Source organism: Neoarius graeffei, chromosome 3 (genome assembly GCF_027579695.1).
Source record: "Neoarius graeffei isolate fNeoGra1 chromosome 3, fNeoGra1.pri, whole genome shotgun sequence".
NCBI classification, from domain to species: domain Eukaryota; kingdom Metazoa; phylum Chordata; class Actinopteri; order Siluriformes; family Ariidae; genus Neoarius; species Neoarius graeffei.
The window spans coordinates 63,853,443-63,869,266 of NC_083571.1; the positions used below are offsets into that span (position 1 = coordinate 63,853,443).

A 15,824-nucleotide genomic window follows, 5' to 3' on the forward strand; every position below is an offset into this window, starting at 1 on the left:
AAATATTTACGTATAAGTTAAGTATATTTTAACCATTTTTAATCATTCAGGCAATATGTTACTGAACAAACATAAATGAACAGAAAACCAGTTCTAAACTAAGAACCATTTACTTCTAACCATTTTAACCATTAGCCCTTTAACAGGCAGTTTGTGCACTTTAACTGAAGATATTTTACTACATGCCACTGAGAAAGGAAACTGATGAAATTAAACTAATGTAATGAAACGAAGGACACACGTTAGCAACTACCAGCAAGCTATAAGTTTACTAAATGTGGAAAGTTCAGTGGGCTTACCGGTAGCCTTTTTCGTCCTTTTTTTCCCGATGTGCTGTAAGGTTTGTGTTAGTAGCGAATTCTCTTTGCAACTGCTGTGCTGCTGCTTCGTTACAAACTGAACGCCAACTCTGCCTATTGTTCTAGTGAGCCTGCGTTCAGACACTCCTTGCGGCAGGTCGCCGCGACAGTGTGAAAATCTGGATGATGTTTTAGGTCATATTTATGTAGAAATACAGAAAATTCTACCGGGTTCACAAACTTTCAAGCACCACTGTATTTATTAGTACATAGGCATTACTGAGAAGGTTTATTTGTGTAGGCATACAATTACTGACCGGAGTTCAGTGCCGTATTAAGCCAATGTGGTGCCCCTGGCCCTGGGCACTATACCTCAAGTGCCCCCCCACCACCACCACCCTGCGCACACGGGTTCAGTAACCTCCTGCACACACTCACAAACCTTGCCCTTTGCTGTCAAAAATAGTAGCATATACATAAACAATAGTACACACAAACAAGGGTCATTCTTCCTCATTGAAAATTTATTAAGTAGGCTACATCAGCCCATCAAATTCACTGAAAACAACCAACGATATCTCTACCTGGCTTAAAGTGGCTTCGCACATATCCTCCTCCCCGGGGTCTCCCTCGCTCCCATCTTCCTCAAGGGGATCCTCGTCATCGCCGACCCCTCGGCTAACACTGGCTGTGGTTGTAGCATCTCCCCGGCTAGTGCTAGCAGGGCCATCTCCCTCACTAGCATTGCTGATTTCACTAGCTTCGGCTTCAGCGCTGGTAGTGACAGCAGTTGTCGATGTTTTTATAAAAAAACGATCTAACACTGGAACATTTTTAATTGCAGCTACACCCCTGGAGTCTTTCTCTTTTTTTAATTTTCTCTTCGCACAACCACTCAATTGATGTCTGTCCATTTTTCATTTCTACCGCGGTTTTTAAAAAATTGATGCATTTCACCGTAGGTGGACTGGCCCAACTGACAGGTTGAGGAAAGGGGGGTTAATGGTCACATAGGCCACTCTTGCTCAGAATTATGATTATTGTTGTTGTTGTTATGAAATTAGTGTTCATAATGAATTATATATGACTATTTAACAATGTCAAGTGTATAACCATTTTAAGTGCACAAACATTCACGAAAAATATTTTTAAAAAGTTTCTGTCATGTGGTGCCCCCCCCCACTGGCTGTGAGTGGTTAGTGCCCCTGGGCACTGTGCCGCAGGCCCATATAGTTAATCCGGCCTTTCAGTTGGTGGGGTGTTGGCACCCCTCTACAACATTCACCAGTTTAACGAGACCACCGCTGGCACCATTCAGATGGTGGTTTATTTTGAAGGTGAGGTTTTAAACACTATGCAAAACACTTTATTACACATTCTTACCTTGAGATTCTAAAGGGCATCTTTTTTTTCTTTCTGTCCATGCTCCATGGGTACACGTGTGACGTGTACCAATCTTCCTCATGGGGAGTGGGAAGTTTCTGATTTGCTGGTTGGAGATTTGTGGTTGATAGACTGTTTTTCAACCCAATCATGAAACACAGGTGTTAAACACACCACCACCACCACCAACAACAACAACACAGCTACACTTGAGACACTCGTCTCAGCACCGTGTCCATGCCATGGCTGCACAGTTTCATGGCGGTCCCTCACCACCAAGGGATGCCAATACTTTGTACAACACACCAGTCTGTATGTGTATCCCAAAAAGAGACCCGTGTGGTAAATATACTTGAAAAACTGATTGGTTAATGTAGATACAAGTACGGTTGAGGTCATAAACTTATTTAAATTTATTTTATTTTTATTCTTTTTTTCCAGACGATTTTATCTTCTATTTTTAGACATGTTTACTTCTTCTCTGATTCAGGAGCTTGGTAGCAAATTTGAATTTCCCTCCGGGGATTAATAAAGTAATTCTGATTCTAAACGATGATACAAGTGATGCAATGAAAGATACAGTATGTTTTTCGGACGCAGTGTAAACACATGAAAGGTCCAGCCTTTCATTTCTATTTGACCATCAGATTTCAATAGAAGCCATGCTGTCTGTGTTTAAACAATAGCTCACCTGCTCATATGGATGTTATGGTGTCATGGAGCTCAAACAACAGCAGAATGATTCGATTCAGAAATTACTTATTCATTCGCTGGGTCAGGGTGGCGGTGAATTCAGAGCCTACCCCAGGAACCAGTTCAGAAAACACCCTGGATGGGACATCAGTTTGTTACATCCCGTGTTGCAGTTGATTTCCTGTTGTTGTTGGACGTGGGGTTGGTTTTCAGTGGCGTATGGTGTGATGCTGATGGAGGTTTCTGTGTCTATTGGTGACATTGTACATGGTAACATTTTCCCCATGAGGGACAGAAACGTCATCCATAGCACCTCTACCAGTGATACGTCCCCCATGATGATATTTCCAGTTGGCGTTTCCAGTTTCTGTCATTTGCACAACAGAACACTGTGTTCAAACCCGTAATCTACACTCACTGGAAACTTTATTAGGAACACCCATACACATCTCATCTCATTATCTGTAGCCGCTTTATCCTTCTACAGGGTCGCAGGCAAGCTGGAGCCTATCCCAGCTGACTACGGGTGAAAGGCGGGGTACACCCTGGACAAGTCGCCAGGTCATCACAGGGCTGACACATAGACACAGACAACCATTCACACTCACATTCACACCTACGGTCAATTTAGAGTCACCAGTTAACCTAACCTGCATGTCTTTGGACTGTGGGGGAAACCGGAGCACCCGGAGGAAACCCACGCGGACACGGGGAGAACATGCAAACTCCGCACAGAAAGGCCCTCGCCAGCCACGGGGCTCGAACCCGGAACCTTCTTGCTGTGAGACGACAGTGCTAACCGCTATACCACCATGCCGCCCCCAGTAACAATCATTAATGTTATATTATCATGAATTGAACTTTGTATAAAAATAACGTGCACTTGAAATATAATCTGCAGTTCAAACTAATTAAAATAAACACGATTGCAGTGAAAGTTAGTCATCTGTAGAGCCATCATCACATATTTGCTTGTGTTTGTGAGGTCTCAAGGGCTGTTGCTATGGTAATCACCCCTGGGGCTTCTCACTAAGGGAGTGTATGATGACACATGCTCTGTCGCGGGACTCTGGAGAAGCAATAAGCAAAAACTACACACACAGGTTTCCTCTGCAAACACGCTGGCCTACTACATTTCTCCTGATCACAACGTGTTTACGAACTGTTCATGAATTTAGTTATTCAATATCTATCTGAGGGAAAAAATGTGGGTCGTGTTACAGAAATGAAAGAAATAACAAGAATGAAAAATTAAAGAGAGACGGCCTTTCGATTTCATAAAATCGGTGAAATTCAGTTCCCTCTGAAATTTGGTCGTTGTGATGTTTATTTCTGTAATAGCTCACAAAAATATCAGGCCACTCTGTGGCTGGGAAGTTATTTAATTTAAGAGGATTCCCGAGCAAATAATGTGCATGAAATCACTCGCTTCGCACAGTCAAGCAGACAGAGGAAGTCTGTGAGCGCATGCGCAGGTTTACCTTCTTCTTCTTTTGGGTTTTACAGCAGCTGGCATCCACAGTGTTGCATGACTGCCATCTACAGGTTTACCTTTGACCGTGCACTGACACAGCTGATCACGCCGAGGTGCTCGCTGACCGTTGATATTTATTAGTTTAGTCCTGCGTTTCCTTTCCTTCACAACATAACGTCTTTTCTTCTCGCTTTCCGTTACTGTAGTCAGGCTCTCATGTTTCATTCGCATCCTCCATTTTTCTCTCCTGTTTCAAATTTGTATCCCATAATGCCTTGCGTGAACAGGGAAAGCTCACCACGTGATGCATGATGTAGTATCTTGTATTGGGACATGGTGAAGCAGGAAAAAACAGCGGTGAATTTAGGGCCATGTGGCCCTAAATTCATTAATTGTTCTTTTAGGAAAAAAAGTAATAAGATTGGAAGTCTGTGATTTGAATTCAATAGCTTTCGGGCCACTAAACAAAAATAATTGGGTGTCGGGGAAAACTCTTTTTATGACATGCACTTGAAAAATTTGAAAGGCAGTATAGCTTTAATTCGATCAGTTACAATACATAGCAACTGACCCATGTTTAACTTCTTAAAACAGTATTAAATATTTTCTATATTCTATATAACAATGTATTCAATGTTGCATGCTTTTGTTCTTATTTTCCTTCTTCATTTTTTGTTAATTGTTTAAAAACTTTCATTTTTTTCCACTTAGTATCTTTTTCATCTCTTCAAACATGGCAAGCTATAATTTTCTCAGTTTATTTTTTGATCTGAATATAATTACTCCAGCAAGGACTGATAGAAGTCTGTAGAAAATAAAAATTAAAAATTACTATACAGAACGTTTATTGCTCTTTTTGTTATGATTACAACAAATGTTATAATAAATACTATATTAATATTAAAAAAATACAGAAACGTTATCAGAAATAATATATTCATATTTAAAAAAAAATATATTACTACTCCTTATACTAATACCAACACCACTAGTTGTTGGTATCTATCTATCTATCTATCTATCTATCTATCTATCTATCTATCTATCTATCTATCTATCTATGCAACATTTATGATGACTGAAATTGATGCAGGTCTTAATAAAAATCCCCCCATCGACTTTATTATTGCAGTAATTTTTTTTAATTAACATAAATAACATTTTGTATCATATAAACAGTTCGATGTGGTTAGATTCAGTTTGACAGCTGTTTATATATACTTGGTTTTTCTTATTACAAATGATAATTCGGCTTACACTACCGTTCAAAAGTTTGGGATCACCCAGACAATTTTGTGTTTTCCATGAAAAGTCACACTTTTATTTCCCACCATAAGTTGTAAAATGAATAGAAAATATAGTCGAGACATTTTTCTGGCCATTTTGAGCATTTAATCGACCCCACAAATGTGATGCTCCAGAAACTCAATCTGCTCAAAGGAAGGTCAGTTTTATAGCTTCTCTAAAGAGCTCAACTGTTTTCAGCTGTGCTAACATGATTGTACAAGGGTTTTCTAATCATCCATTAGCCTTCTGAGGCAATGAGCAAACACATTGTACCATTAGAACACTGGAGTGAGAGTTGCTGGAAATGGGCCTCTATACACCTATGGAGATATTGCACCAAAAACCACACATTTGCAGCTAGAATAGTAATTTACCACATTAGCAATGTATAGAGTGCATTTCTGATTAGTTTAAAGTGATCGTCATTGAAAAGAACAGTGCTTTTCTTTCAAAAATAAGGACATTTCAAAGCGACCCCAAACTTTTGAACGGTAGTGTATATTATAAAGCATAATAACTTAAGAATTACTGTAACTAATAATAAATCATGGTGATGGATCATAATCTTCAGCAGGTCATTTTAAAAGGAACAAAAACTCACACTTCATTTATTAATTCATTAATTTACAGACCAACGTCGCTGATCATATGAATAAACACAGTAGAATGAGATGGTACGGTAGCTTTAAGACTCACACTAAGTGATTATTATGGAAGCCTATTTCTGCCCCATGAAAAAAAAGAGAAGTTATGTTTCTCATAATTATGACTTATGTCATAAGAATGAAAACATTTTCTCAAAATTGTGACTTAATACCTCATAATTGTGAGAAGTTTAAGTCATTGTGATGAAATACTTGGTTATAAATCATGATTATGAGACAGGATTTCATTATTATGAGAACTAAGAAGAAGAAGACTTTGTCACATGCACACTCAGGCACAGTGAAATTCGTCCTCTGAATTTAACCTGTCTGAAGCAGTGAACGAATGCATGCACACACACATAAGTTAAGAATGAGCACACACACACACGCATGCACACACACATACCCAGAGCAGTGGGCAGCTATGCTACAGCACCCGGGGAGCGGTTGGGGGTTAGGGCACTTCAGCCCAAGGTCGCCTCACGTTAACCTAACTGCGTGTCTTTGGACTGTGGGGGAAACCGGAACACCCAGAGGAAACCCACGCGGACACGGGGAGAACATGCAAACTCCGCACAGAAAGGCCCCCATCGGCCGCTGGGCTCAAACCCAGAAACTTCTTGCTGTGAGGCGACAGCGCTAACCACTACACCACCGTGCCGCCCACTTATGACTTAAGTCATAATTATGAGATAGTAAGTCATCATTATGAGGTACTAAGCCATACCTCATTAACATGAGATAAGATTTCATTATTATGAGATAGTGAATCATAATTATAAGGCAGAAAGTCAGAATTATGAGAAACTTCTCATTAATATGAGATATTAACTCATGAGATACTAAGTCATCATTATGCGGTACTAAGCCATACATCATTATTATGAGATAAGAGTTCATAATTATGACATAAAAAGTCATAATTAAGAGAAACTTCTCATTATTATGAGATATTAAGTCATTATTATGAGGTACTAAGCCAAAAGTCACTATTATGAGATATTAAGTCATACTTATGAGATACTAAGCCATGCCTCATTAATATGAGATAAGATTTCATTATTATGAGAGAGTGAATCATAATTATAAGATGGAAAGTCAGAATTATGAGGTACTTCTCATTAATATGAAATATTAAGTATTATTATTATTATTATTATTATTATTACATAAACATAATTAATATTATGAGATATTAAGTCATCATTATGAAGTACTAAGCCATACATCATTATTATGAGAAGAGTTCATAATTATGACATAGAAAGTCATAATTAAGAGAAACTTCTCATTATTATGAGATATTAAGTCATTATTATGAGGTACTAAGCCAAAAGTCACTATTATAAGATATTAAGTCATACTTATGAGATACTAAGCCATGCCTCATTAATATGAGATAAGATTTCATTATTATGAGAGAGTGAATCATAATTATAAGATGGAAAGTCAGAATTATGAGGTACTTCTCATTAATATGAAATATTAAGTATTATTATTATTATTATTATTATTACATAAACATAATTAATATTATGAGATATTAAGTCATCATTATGAAGTACTAAGCCATACATCATTATTATGAGAAGAGTTCATAATTATGACATAGAAAGTCATAATTAAGAGAAACTTCTCATTATTATGAGATATTAAGTCATTATTATGAGGTACTAAGCCAAAAGTCACTATTATAAGATATTAAGTCATACTTATGAGATACTAAGCCATGCCTCATTAATATGAGATAAGATTTCATTATTATGAGAGAGTGAATCATAATTATAAGATGGAAAGTCAGAATTATGAGGTACTTCTCATTAATATGAAATATTAAGTATTATTATTATTATTATTACATAAACAATTAATATTATGAGATATTAAGTCATCATTATGAAGTACTAAGCCATACATCATTATTATGAGAAGAGTTCATAATTATGACATAGAAAGTCATAATTAAGAGAAACTTCTCATTATTATGAGATATTAAGTCATTATTATGAGGTACTAAGCCAAAAGTCACTATTATGAGATATTAAGTCATACATATGAGATACTAAGTCATGAATCATTATTATGAAATAGGATGTTATTATGAGATAAAAATCTCATGAAATAGAAAGTCAAAGTTATGAGAAAATTATTATGAACATTATTATTATTATTACTACTACATAAACATAATTAATATTATGAGATGCTAAGTCATCATTATGAGGTACTAAGCCATACATCATTATTCTATAGATAATAGTTCATAATTATAACATAGAAAGTCATAATTAAGAGAAACCTCTCATTATTATGAGATATTAAGTCACACTTATGAGATACTAAGTCATAAATCATTATTATGAGATAAAATCTCATGAAATAGAAAGTCAAAGCTATGAGAAACTTATTATGAATATTATTATTGGGCGGCACGGTGGTGTAGTGGTTAGCGCTGTCGCCTCACAGCAAGAAGGTCCGGGTTCAAGCCCCGTTGCCGGCGAGGGCCTTTCTGTGCGGAGTTTGCATGTTCTCCCCGTGTCCGCGTGGGTTTCCTCCGGGTGCTCCGGTTTCCCCCACAGTCCAAAGACATGCAGGTTAGGTTAACTGGTGACTCTAAATTGAGCGTAGGTGTGAATGTGAGTGTGAATGGTTGTCTGTGTCTATGTGTCAGCCCTGTGATGACCTGGCGACTTGTCCAGGGTGTACCCCGCCTTTCGCCCGTAGTCAGCTGGGATAGGCTCCAGCTTGCCTGCGACCCTGTAGAAGGATAAAGCGGCTAGAGATAATGAGATGAGATGAGATACTAAGTCCTAAATCATTATTATAAGATCTGAGAAGTCCAAGACAGAGTTTTGAGAAAATTGTTATGATTATTATTCCAGAAACATCATGAGAAAGAGAAACCTTTTCATTATTCTGGAGGCGAAAACAGACTTCCAGAGAGGATGATGATGATGATGATGATGAAGAGCGGTCCCGCAGTAGCAGGAGAGCTGTGTGTACCTGCAGCACACCTGATCCCCACACAGCTCCTCTCACAGCTGCAGGGCGCATGCGCGGCGCTCGCTCGCTCACTCACTCCCCCACCCACTAACAGGGTGTCATGGCGGCGGCGAGCCGGAGCAGAGCGATTCAGGAAGAGATGGCGCTCTGAAAAGAAAAACTCCGAGAAGAACTGCAAGCGCACTCGGAGCAGCCGAGAGAGGATTTCTGCTCGCGTTTTGGAGTGTTTTTAGCTGGCAGAGAGCGGGTGTGAGAACGAGAGAGCTCATAATTATCCTGCTCAGCAGCAGAAGAGGTGAAGCTCAGTTTCCTGTCTCTCTAAACAACAAACCTTCAGAACACTTTCCTAGTTTAGTTTTTCCTCAACAACAGATATTGCTTTTCGTAATTTGTGCCTCTTTTTAGCACTAAGTTGTCGCCCTTCCTTCCTTCCTTCCTTCCTTCCGGACTTCCTCACAGACCCCAGGGAAAGTGCTGAGTGCGGGAGCTGGAATCTCACCTGGAATCTCACCTGTCCCACCTGCTGTGTTCCCAGACCCCCAGCTCTTGATGTTGAGCCGGTTTTAAGGCTCCTTTTCAGAACACACAGCTTAATCCTGCGCATTCGACGTACTATTTTAAACCTGAGTCACCTTGAAGAGGAACAGGTGTCTCACCTCACCTGATCTGATATGGCTGAGGAGAAAGCGCCCCCTGGTGGAGGGGGCATCATGCCTACTGTGCCCATCAGGGGGATCCGGATGAAGTTTGCCGTGCTGGAGGGACTCATCGAGGCTGGAGAGGTCACACACCGAGACATCGTGGAGACGGTGTTCAACCTGGTGAGTCGATTGCAGTGACTACCTGGTTCCTGGTGCAAGGTTGTGTGTTTGGATTTCTGCTGCTCGTCTTTCTTGTGAAGTCGGAATTACGAGCATGTCATGGTGGTGGAGTGGTTAGCACGGTCGCCTCACAGCATAAGAAGGTTCCGGGTTCGAACCCAGTGGCCGGCGAGGGCCTTTCTGTCTGGAGTTTGCATGTTCTCCCTGTGTCTGCGTGGGTTTCCTTCGGGTTTCTCTCACAATCCAAAGTTAGACATGCAGTTAGGTTGAAGTGGGGCGGCCTTGGGCTGAGGTGCCCTTGAACGAGGTACCGAACCCCTGACTGCTCCCCGGGCACTCTGGTGTGGCTGCCTACTGCTCTGGGCGTGTGTGTTCACTGCTTCAGATGGGTTAAATTCAGAGGATGAATTTCACTGTGCTTGAAGTGTGCATGTGACGAATAAAGGGTTCTTAGTTCTTCTCACCTGCGATGCACGGTGGTGTAGTGGTTAGCACTGTTGCGTCACAGCAAGAAGGTCCTGGGTTCAAGTGCCTTTCTGTGTAGAGTCTGCATGTTCTCCCCGTGTCTGTCTGCGTGGGTTTCCTCCAGGTCCACAGTCCAAAGATGTGCAGGTTAGGTTAACGTGGGGTGGCCTTGGGCTGAAGTAACCGCTCCCTGGGTGCTGTAGCATAGCTGCCCACTGCTCTGGGTATGTGTGCGCGCGCTCATTCTTCACTTGTGTGTGCACACGCATGTGTTCACTGCTTCAGATGGGTTAAATTCCGAGGACGAATTTCACTGTGCCTGAGTGTGCATGTGACAAATAAAGTCGTCTTATTTTTTTTCACGGTCCAGTTTCCATCAAATCCTGCGCTCTGATTGGCTGGCGAGCGGTTACGGGCCTCTGGTGACTCGTTCGTTCACAACAACAACAAACATGGTAGCAATTTTTGTCAACATTTATCTTTTTTATAAGATTTAATAAGATTTTTATCAAAAATCTTGTAAATTTTTGCCAGCATTTCTCAGGAGAATAGCATTAACTTTACAGCATGGATCGCGATAATGACAGTGTTCACAGCGAAAGCGAGTTTTACTACCCTGAGGAAGAAGAAATAAAAGAAAACATTGCAGGAGAAAGCTAAAAACCTCTAACTATTGCTAACGCCGAGCAAAAACATGGCTGAATCCTGAATGACTCCTATTTGTATAAATAGGGGACTACATAGGCAGCAAAATGTAGTTTTTTTCCTGCCATGGAAGTGCACTTGTATATCGAGGAGGAAGCCATTTGCATTACGGCTGTGAATGAGGATTCAAAATGGCGGCTCGGCTCGGTTTTCCCTTTCCGGCACTCTCGTTTTCTGTTAGAATTTGGTAAAGAAAAAAAATGTATTATTTACCATCTTAAGGTCGGTCCGTATGGTGAAATGCTGTGACCTTGGCCTCGGTCAGTACTTTCAAGACCTTGGTCACGGTATTTCACGATACAGACCTCCCAGCTGGTAAGTAACATCTATTTCTTCTTCTTAGTTCTCATAATAATGAAATCCTGTCTCATAATCATGATTTATAACTGAGTATCTTGTAATGATGAAAGTATTTCATCACAATGACTTAAACTTCTCACAATTATGAGGTATTAAGTCACAATTTTGAGAAAATGTTTTCATTCTTATGACATAAGTCATAATTATGAGAAACGTACCGTAACTTTTTTTTTCATGGGGCAGAAATAGGCTTCCATAATAATCACTTAGTGTGAGTCTTAAAGCTACCGTACCATCTCATTCTACTGTGTTTATTCATATGATCAGCGACGTTGGTCTGTAAATTAATGAATTAATAAATGAAGTGTGAGTTTTTTGTTCCTTTTTAAATGACCTGCTGAAGATTATGATCCATCACCATGATTTAAGAAGAAGACAAGAAGAATCCTTTATTCGTCACATGCACACTTCAAGCACAGTGAAATAGCCCAGGAGTAATAGGGTTATACCTGGAACAAATTAGTAACAAGCTGAAAATTTCAGAATATGTTCAGAATACCTTTAGGAATAACATACTAAAAGTCCCCGGAAATCCCCCTTGTGCTCTCTGAGAAATTCAAGATGGCGTCCAAAATGGCCGCCAAATGGCGATCTGCCCATATCTCAGGCCCAAAACAAAATATTAATGCAATTAAAAGGTCAGAATATATGTTTTGTAGGGTAGGAGAGTAAATTCCAACATGTGTGTTAGGGTTGGGCGGTATCCAAATTTTGACACCTTTAAACTGTCTCTGTGTTTTCCCGGGGTATACGGTATTACCGAGAAAAAAATATTTTGTTTCGGCCTACTGTGTAACGTGCGCCTATACCGGCGGACCTGGTCCAGACCTGCGCCTATGCCTCAAATGTACTACTATTTAAAAGCAGCATAGCGAATTATGTGCATTGTGGTATGGATTAAGCAGCAAAGCGAATTTTGTGCATTGATGAATGGATTAAGAGATATTTCAAAGCATCACACAACTCTTCCTTCATCTTGAAAATAGCATTCAACTGTCGTTTACACATGTCTGCGTTGAAACGCCATTTGCAGCACTATTTCACCTACTCCATCAAAAAAAAGTACACGATGAGCAGGATCATACCCTTTCAAGCATGGGAAATAAAAAAAAGAAAAAGAATCAACCAACACCCAAGTCCGTTTAGACTGCGCGATAAACCATATTCTTCAGCGCAAATGAGGCGAACCTAATTCAAATGCGCGGTAGCTGCACAAGGCAAAATCATATGGGCCCACGTCATGCCATGGCGGGGAAATTAATAATCAAATGGCCTTACCTTGCTTAAAACGTTGTCTTGATCACATAACTCCTTACAATTATTCCACTTAAATCCATACGGTTTAACACACCCAACAAAGATAGCAAGCGCATTGCTAATTCCCACCAGAAACCGAACAGTTTACGCTACGATGTTTTCTTCCGTTTCTTCAGTAGATGACATTTCAAACGTTTATTACCCACATCCCAAATGTCATACGTTATATTATTTTACCTTGTTGTTACTCATGTAACCTACTCAAAACACAACTCATTGGAGAGATCTCGTGGAAGTGGAGTACCCCAGGCTATGGTGTGCCTTAGGGGACATATTAGATTTTTTTCGATTTTGCGCGGTCATTTACATTATTGCTGGCTCTTCCTTTTCATTTGGTTTGAAACCAAAATACTGCCACACTGCCGATGTTGTATTTTTTTATTTTTTTGCCACTAACTCGTTATCTTGACTTGCCATCTTTCAACCGCGGTCTCAGTCTCTTGCGAAGCTTTCTGTCAGACTCCAAATGTCACGCAGGGTTGCCATGGTAACGACATAAACAACCCTGCACGCGATGAGAACTTCTTTAGGAAATTGATAGAATTAGTGAAAATACGATCACACAGTTATTCGGGATGATCTTCAATTTATTATTTTATATTATGACCTCATGTACTCCATATTTATTTAGATATTATATATTTTTTTAAAATGACGGTAATGAGACCGATACCGTTGGTACTTTTGGATACCTCGGGATACCTTCTTACCGTAATACCGCCCAACCCTAATGTGTGTATTAATTACATTGTGTATTAACATTATATAATAACAATGTACACATTATTATAACAGTATATTTGTGTATAATGTGTTCGCTTGCCATGTCTGGTTAGATTGTCATATTTTTGGCACTTCACCAGTTCACATTTATGAATGTGCACAGTACTATGAATGTGTGTAGGTTTCATCCAGTCCGATCCTTGAATCAAGTATCAATCTTGAAACGCCCTGGCCCATAAATTCACATCCAAGAAGAAATAACAATGACTGTTATGACAAAATAATCGTTATGGTATCATGAAGATATCTCATACGTTTTTGAAATGGCTTCAGTTCTTAATGTTTAGGACTAATAATTACAGACTTATAATTGTAAATCTATACATGTGCTATTTAATGTACACTACCGATTATAGAGTGTGGATCCATTTGGTTACTCGTTCACTCCGTATCATCCTATTCTGTTCACAAAACAACAAACACAATTACTAGGGGTTGGAGCACTTATTTTCATTAATATTAATTAAAGTAAATTGGTGGTGTAAAATGAAAAATGGCATGTTAAAAGGTCATGCTGAGTTCAATCATTTTTAAAAGGTCATGCTGAGTTTTTAGTCATTTTTTGTCCGAACACACTGGCATTGCTAGTAGTAAAGACTGGCGCTAGAAACTCAAAGATTAATTTTTTTCCACCCTTAAACAAGCTTGAATAAATTCCCTACTTCATTCATGGTACAACAAAGGTCCAAGCATTACAACTGAGGCACTGAGAAGTGTTTAAGTTTACTCATTGTTTATAAGCAAGAGCTTTTATTGAGGCAGACCTTTTTGTCATGAAAGTCGCCGGAATGTTGAAGAAGTGTACTGAAACAGCTTGCCATTGTAGTTTTAGAAGATAGAGTTCTCAAATTTAATTTCCCTTTAATATTTTATCAAAGCTTAAAGATGCACTAAATATTAAGGAAATTGATGTCTAATTGTTGTCTTACATTATGTTCATGTATGTAGGTAGCCTACTAAGCTAATCTGTCAGTCATGTCAACCATCAAATTCCATGTAATTTCCACATTAATGACCATGTAATCTTGGTTAATTTTAATTTTAACAGTGTGACAATGGTGAATTTGCATTGCTTGTATGAGAGAACATATAATTTAACATTTTAATTGCATTTATATTATGTTTTATCCCTGAGATATTGAAAAATCTCCAATTGGTGGCCATTTTGGACGCCATCTTGAATTTCTCAGAGAGCACAAGGTGGATTCCCGGGGACTTTTAGTATGTTATTCCTAAGAGTATTCTGAACATATTCTGAAAAATTCAGCTTGTTACTAATTTGTTCCGGGTTGGACTCAATTTTGAGCTAATGCTCTTGGGCTAAAATTCATCCTCTGCATTTAACCCATCTGAAGCAGTGAACACATGCACACACCCAGAGCAGTGGGCAGCCACACTACAGCGCCCGGGGAGCAGTCAGGGGTCAGGTACCTCGCTCAAGGGCACCTCAGCCCAAGGCCGTCCCACGTCAACCTAACTGCATGTCTTTGGACTGTGGGGGAAACCGGAGCACCCGGAGGAAACCCACGCAGACACGGGGAGAACATGCAAACTCCACACAGAAAGGCCCTCGCTGGCCGCTGGGTTCAAACCCGGAACCTTCTTGCTGTGAGGCGACAGCGCTAACCACTACACCACCGTGCGTAATTTATTATTAGTTACAGTAATTATTAAGTTATTATGCTTTATAATATAAGCCTAATTCTTATCATTTGTAATAAGAAAAAACAAATATGATAAATTATAAACAGTTGTCAGATTAACCCCTGACTGCTCCCCGGGCGCTGTAGTGTGGCTGCCCACTGCTCTGTGTGTGTGTGTGCGTGTGTTCACTGCTTCAGATGGGTTAAATGCAGAGGATGAATCTCACTGTGCTTGAAGTGTGCATGTGACAAATAAAGGTTTCTTCCTCTTTTTCTTCTAAATATAAATAGCATTGATTTTTCCAAGTAAAGTGTACCCAGATTACATACACAAGCAACAGCTTTTGCTAAAAATAAACAAGTCTATACCATCCCCGATCAAAACTATCCTGTTTTTCCACCATGTTGAAAAGTTGAAGGTCCTCTCAACTCGGGGATCAAAATTATTTCCAAATTTCCGACTCGGAATTGGGCAATTCCATGTAAATGTCAACCTCACCATGCAAAAATAAAGCAACATGTAATACATCAAAACCACTCCGGGAGATATCGCCTAGGCCTGTATTTTACAGATGTGAATAAGTTGAACCAATTTGTCACAAGAATTGTTCCCTTCGCCTTAATATGTCAGTCTTTCTTTCTTATAATGTAAAACCCAACCTAAAATCAACTTTGATCATGTACAATTCTATATTATTGCCACAAGCCACAGAAATGTATGCTAAAATCCACAAAACAGCAAAACAATAGCCATCCTAAATATTATTTAAGAACTTTGATAGTTTTAGCTGATATTTAGAGAGTTTTTCAAAGGGTTATGGTGGTTAAATTGCTGATTTTCTAAACATATGCCATGTCTATTTCAGACGCGTCACATCCATAACGGAATTTCATCACATCCATAACGCTGACTTTTCCTTCCGAAACTCTGCATGAAATACAAA

At 39.4% G+C, this 15,824-nt stretch overlaps 1 protein-coding gene across 1 annotated transcript in view; it reads left to right on the forward strand.

The window, feature by feature from the left end:
• Positions 1 to 8,848: 8,848 nt before the first annotated feature.
• lrba (LPS-responsive vesicle trafficking, beach and anchor containing) overlaps positions 8,849 to 15,824 on the forward strand; it is a 373,382-nt gene continuing 366,406 nt past the window's right edge. The window contains exons 1-2 of the mRNA XM_060917126.1: positions 8,849 to 9,081; positions 9,246 to 9,607. Coding sequence (XP_060773109.1) covers positions 9,458 to 9,607 — 150 coding nt within the window. The 5' untranslated portion in view covers positions 8,849 to 9,081; positions 9,246 to 9,457. The remainder of the gene's footprint in view (positions 9,082 to 9,245; positions 9,608 to 15,824) is intronic.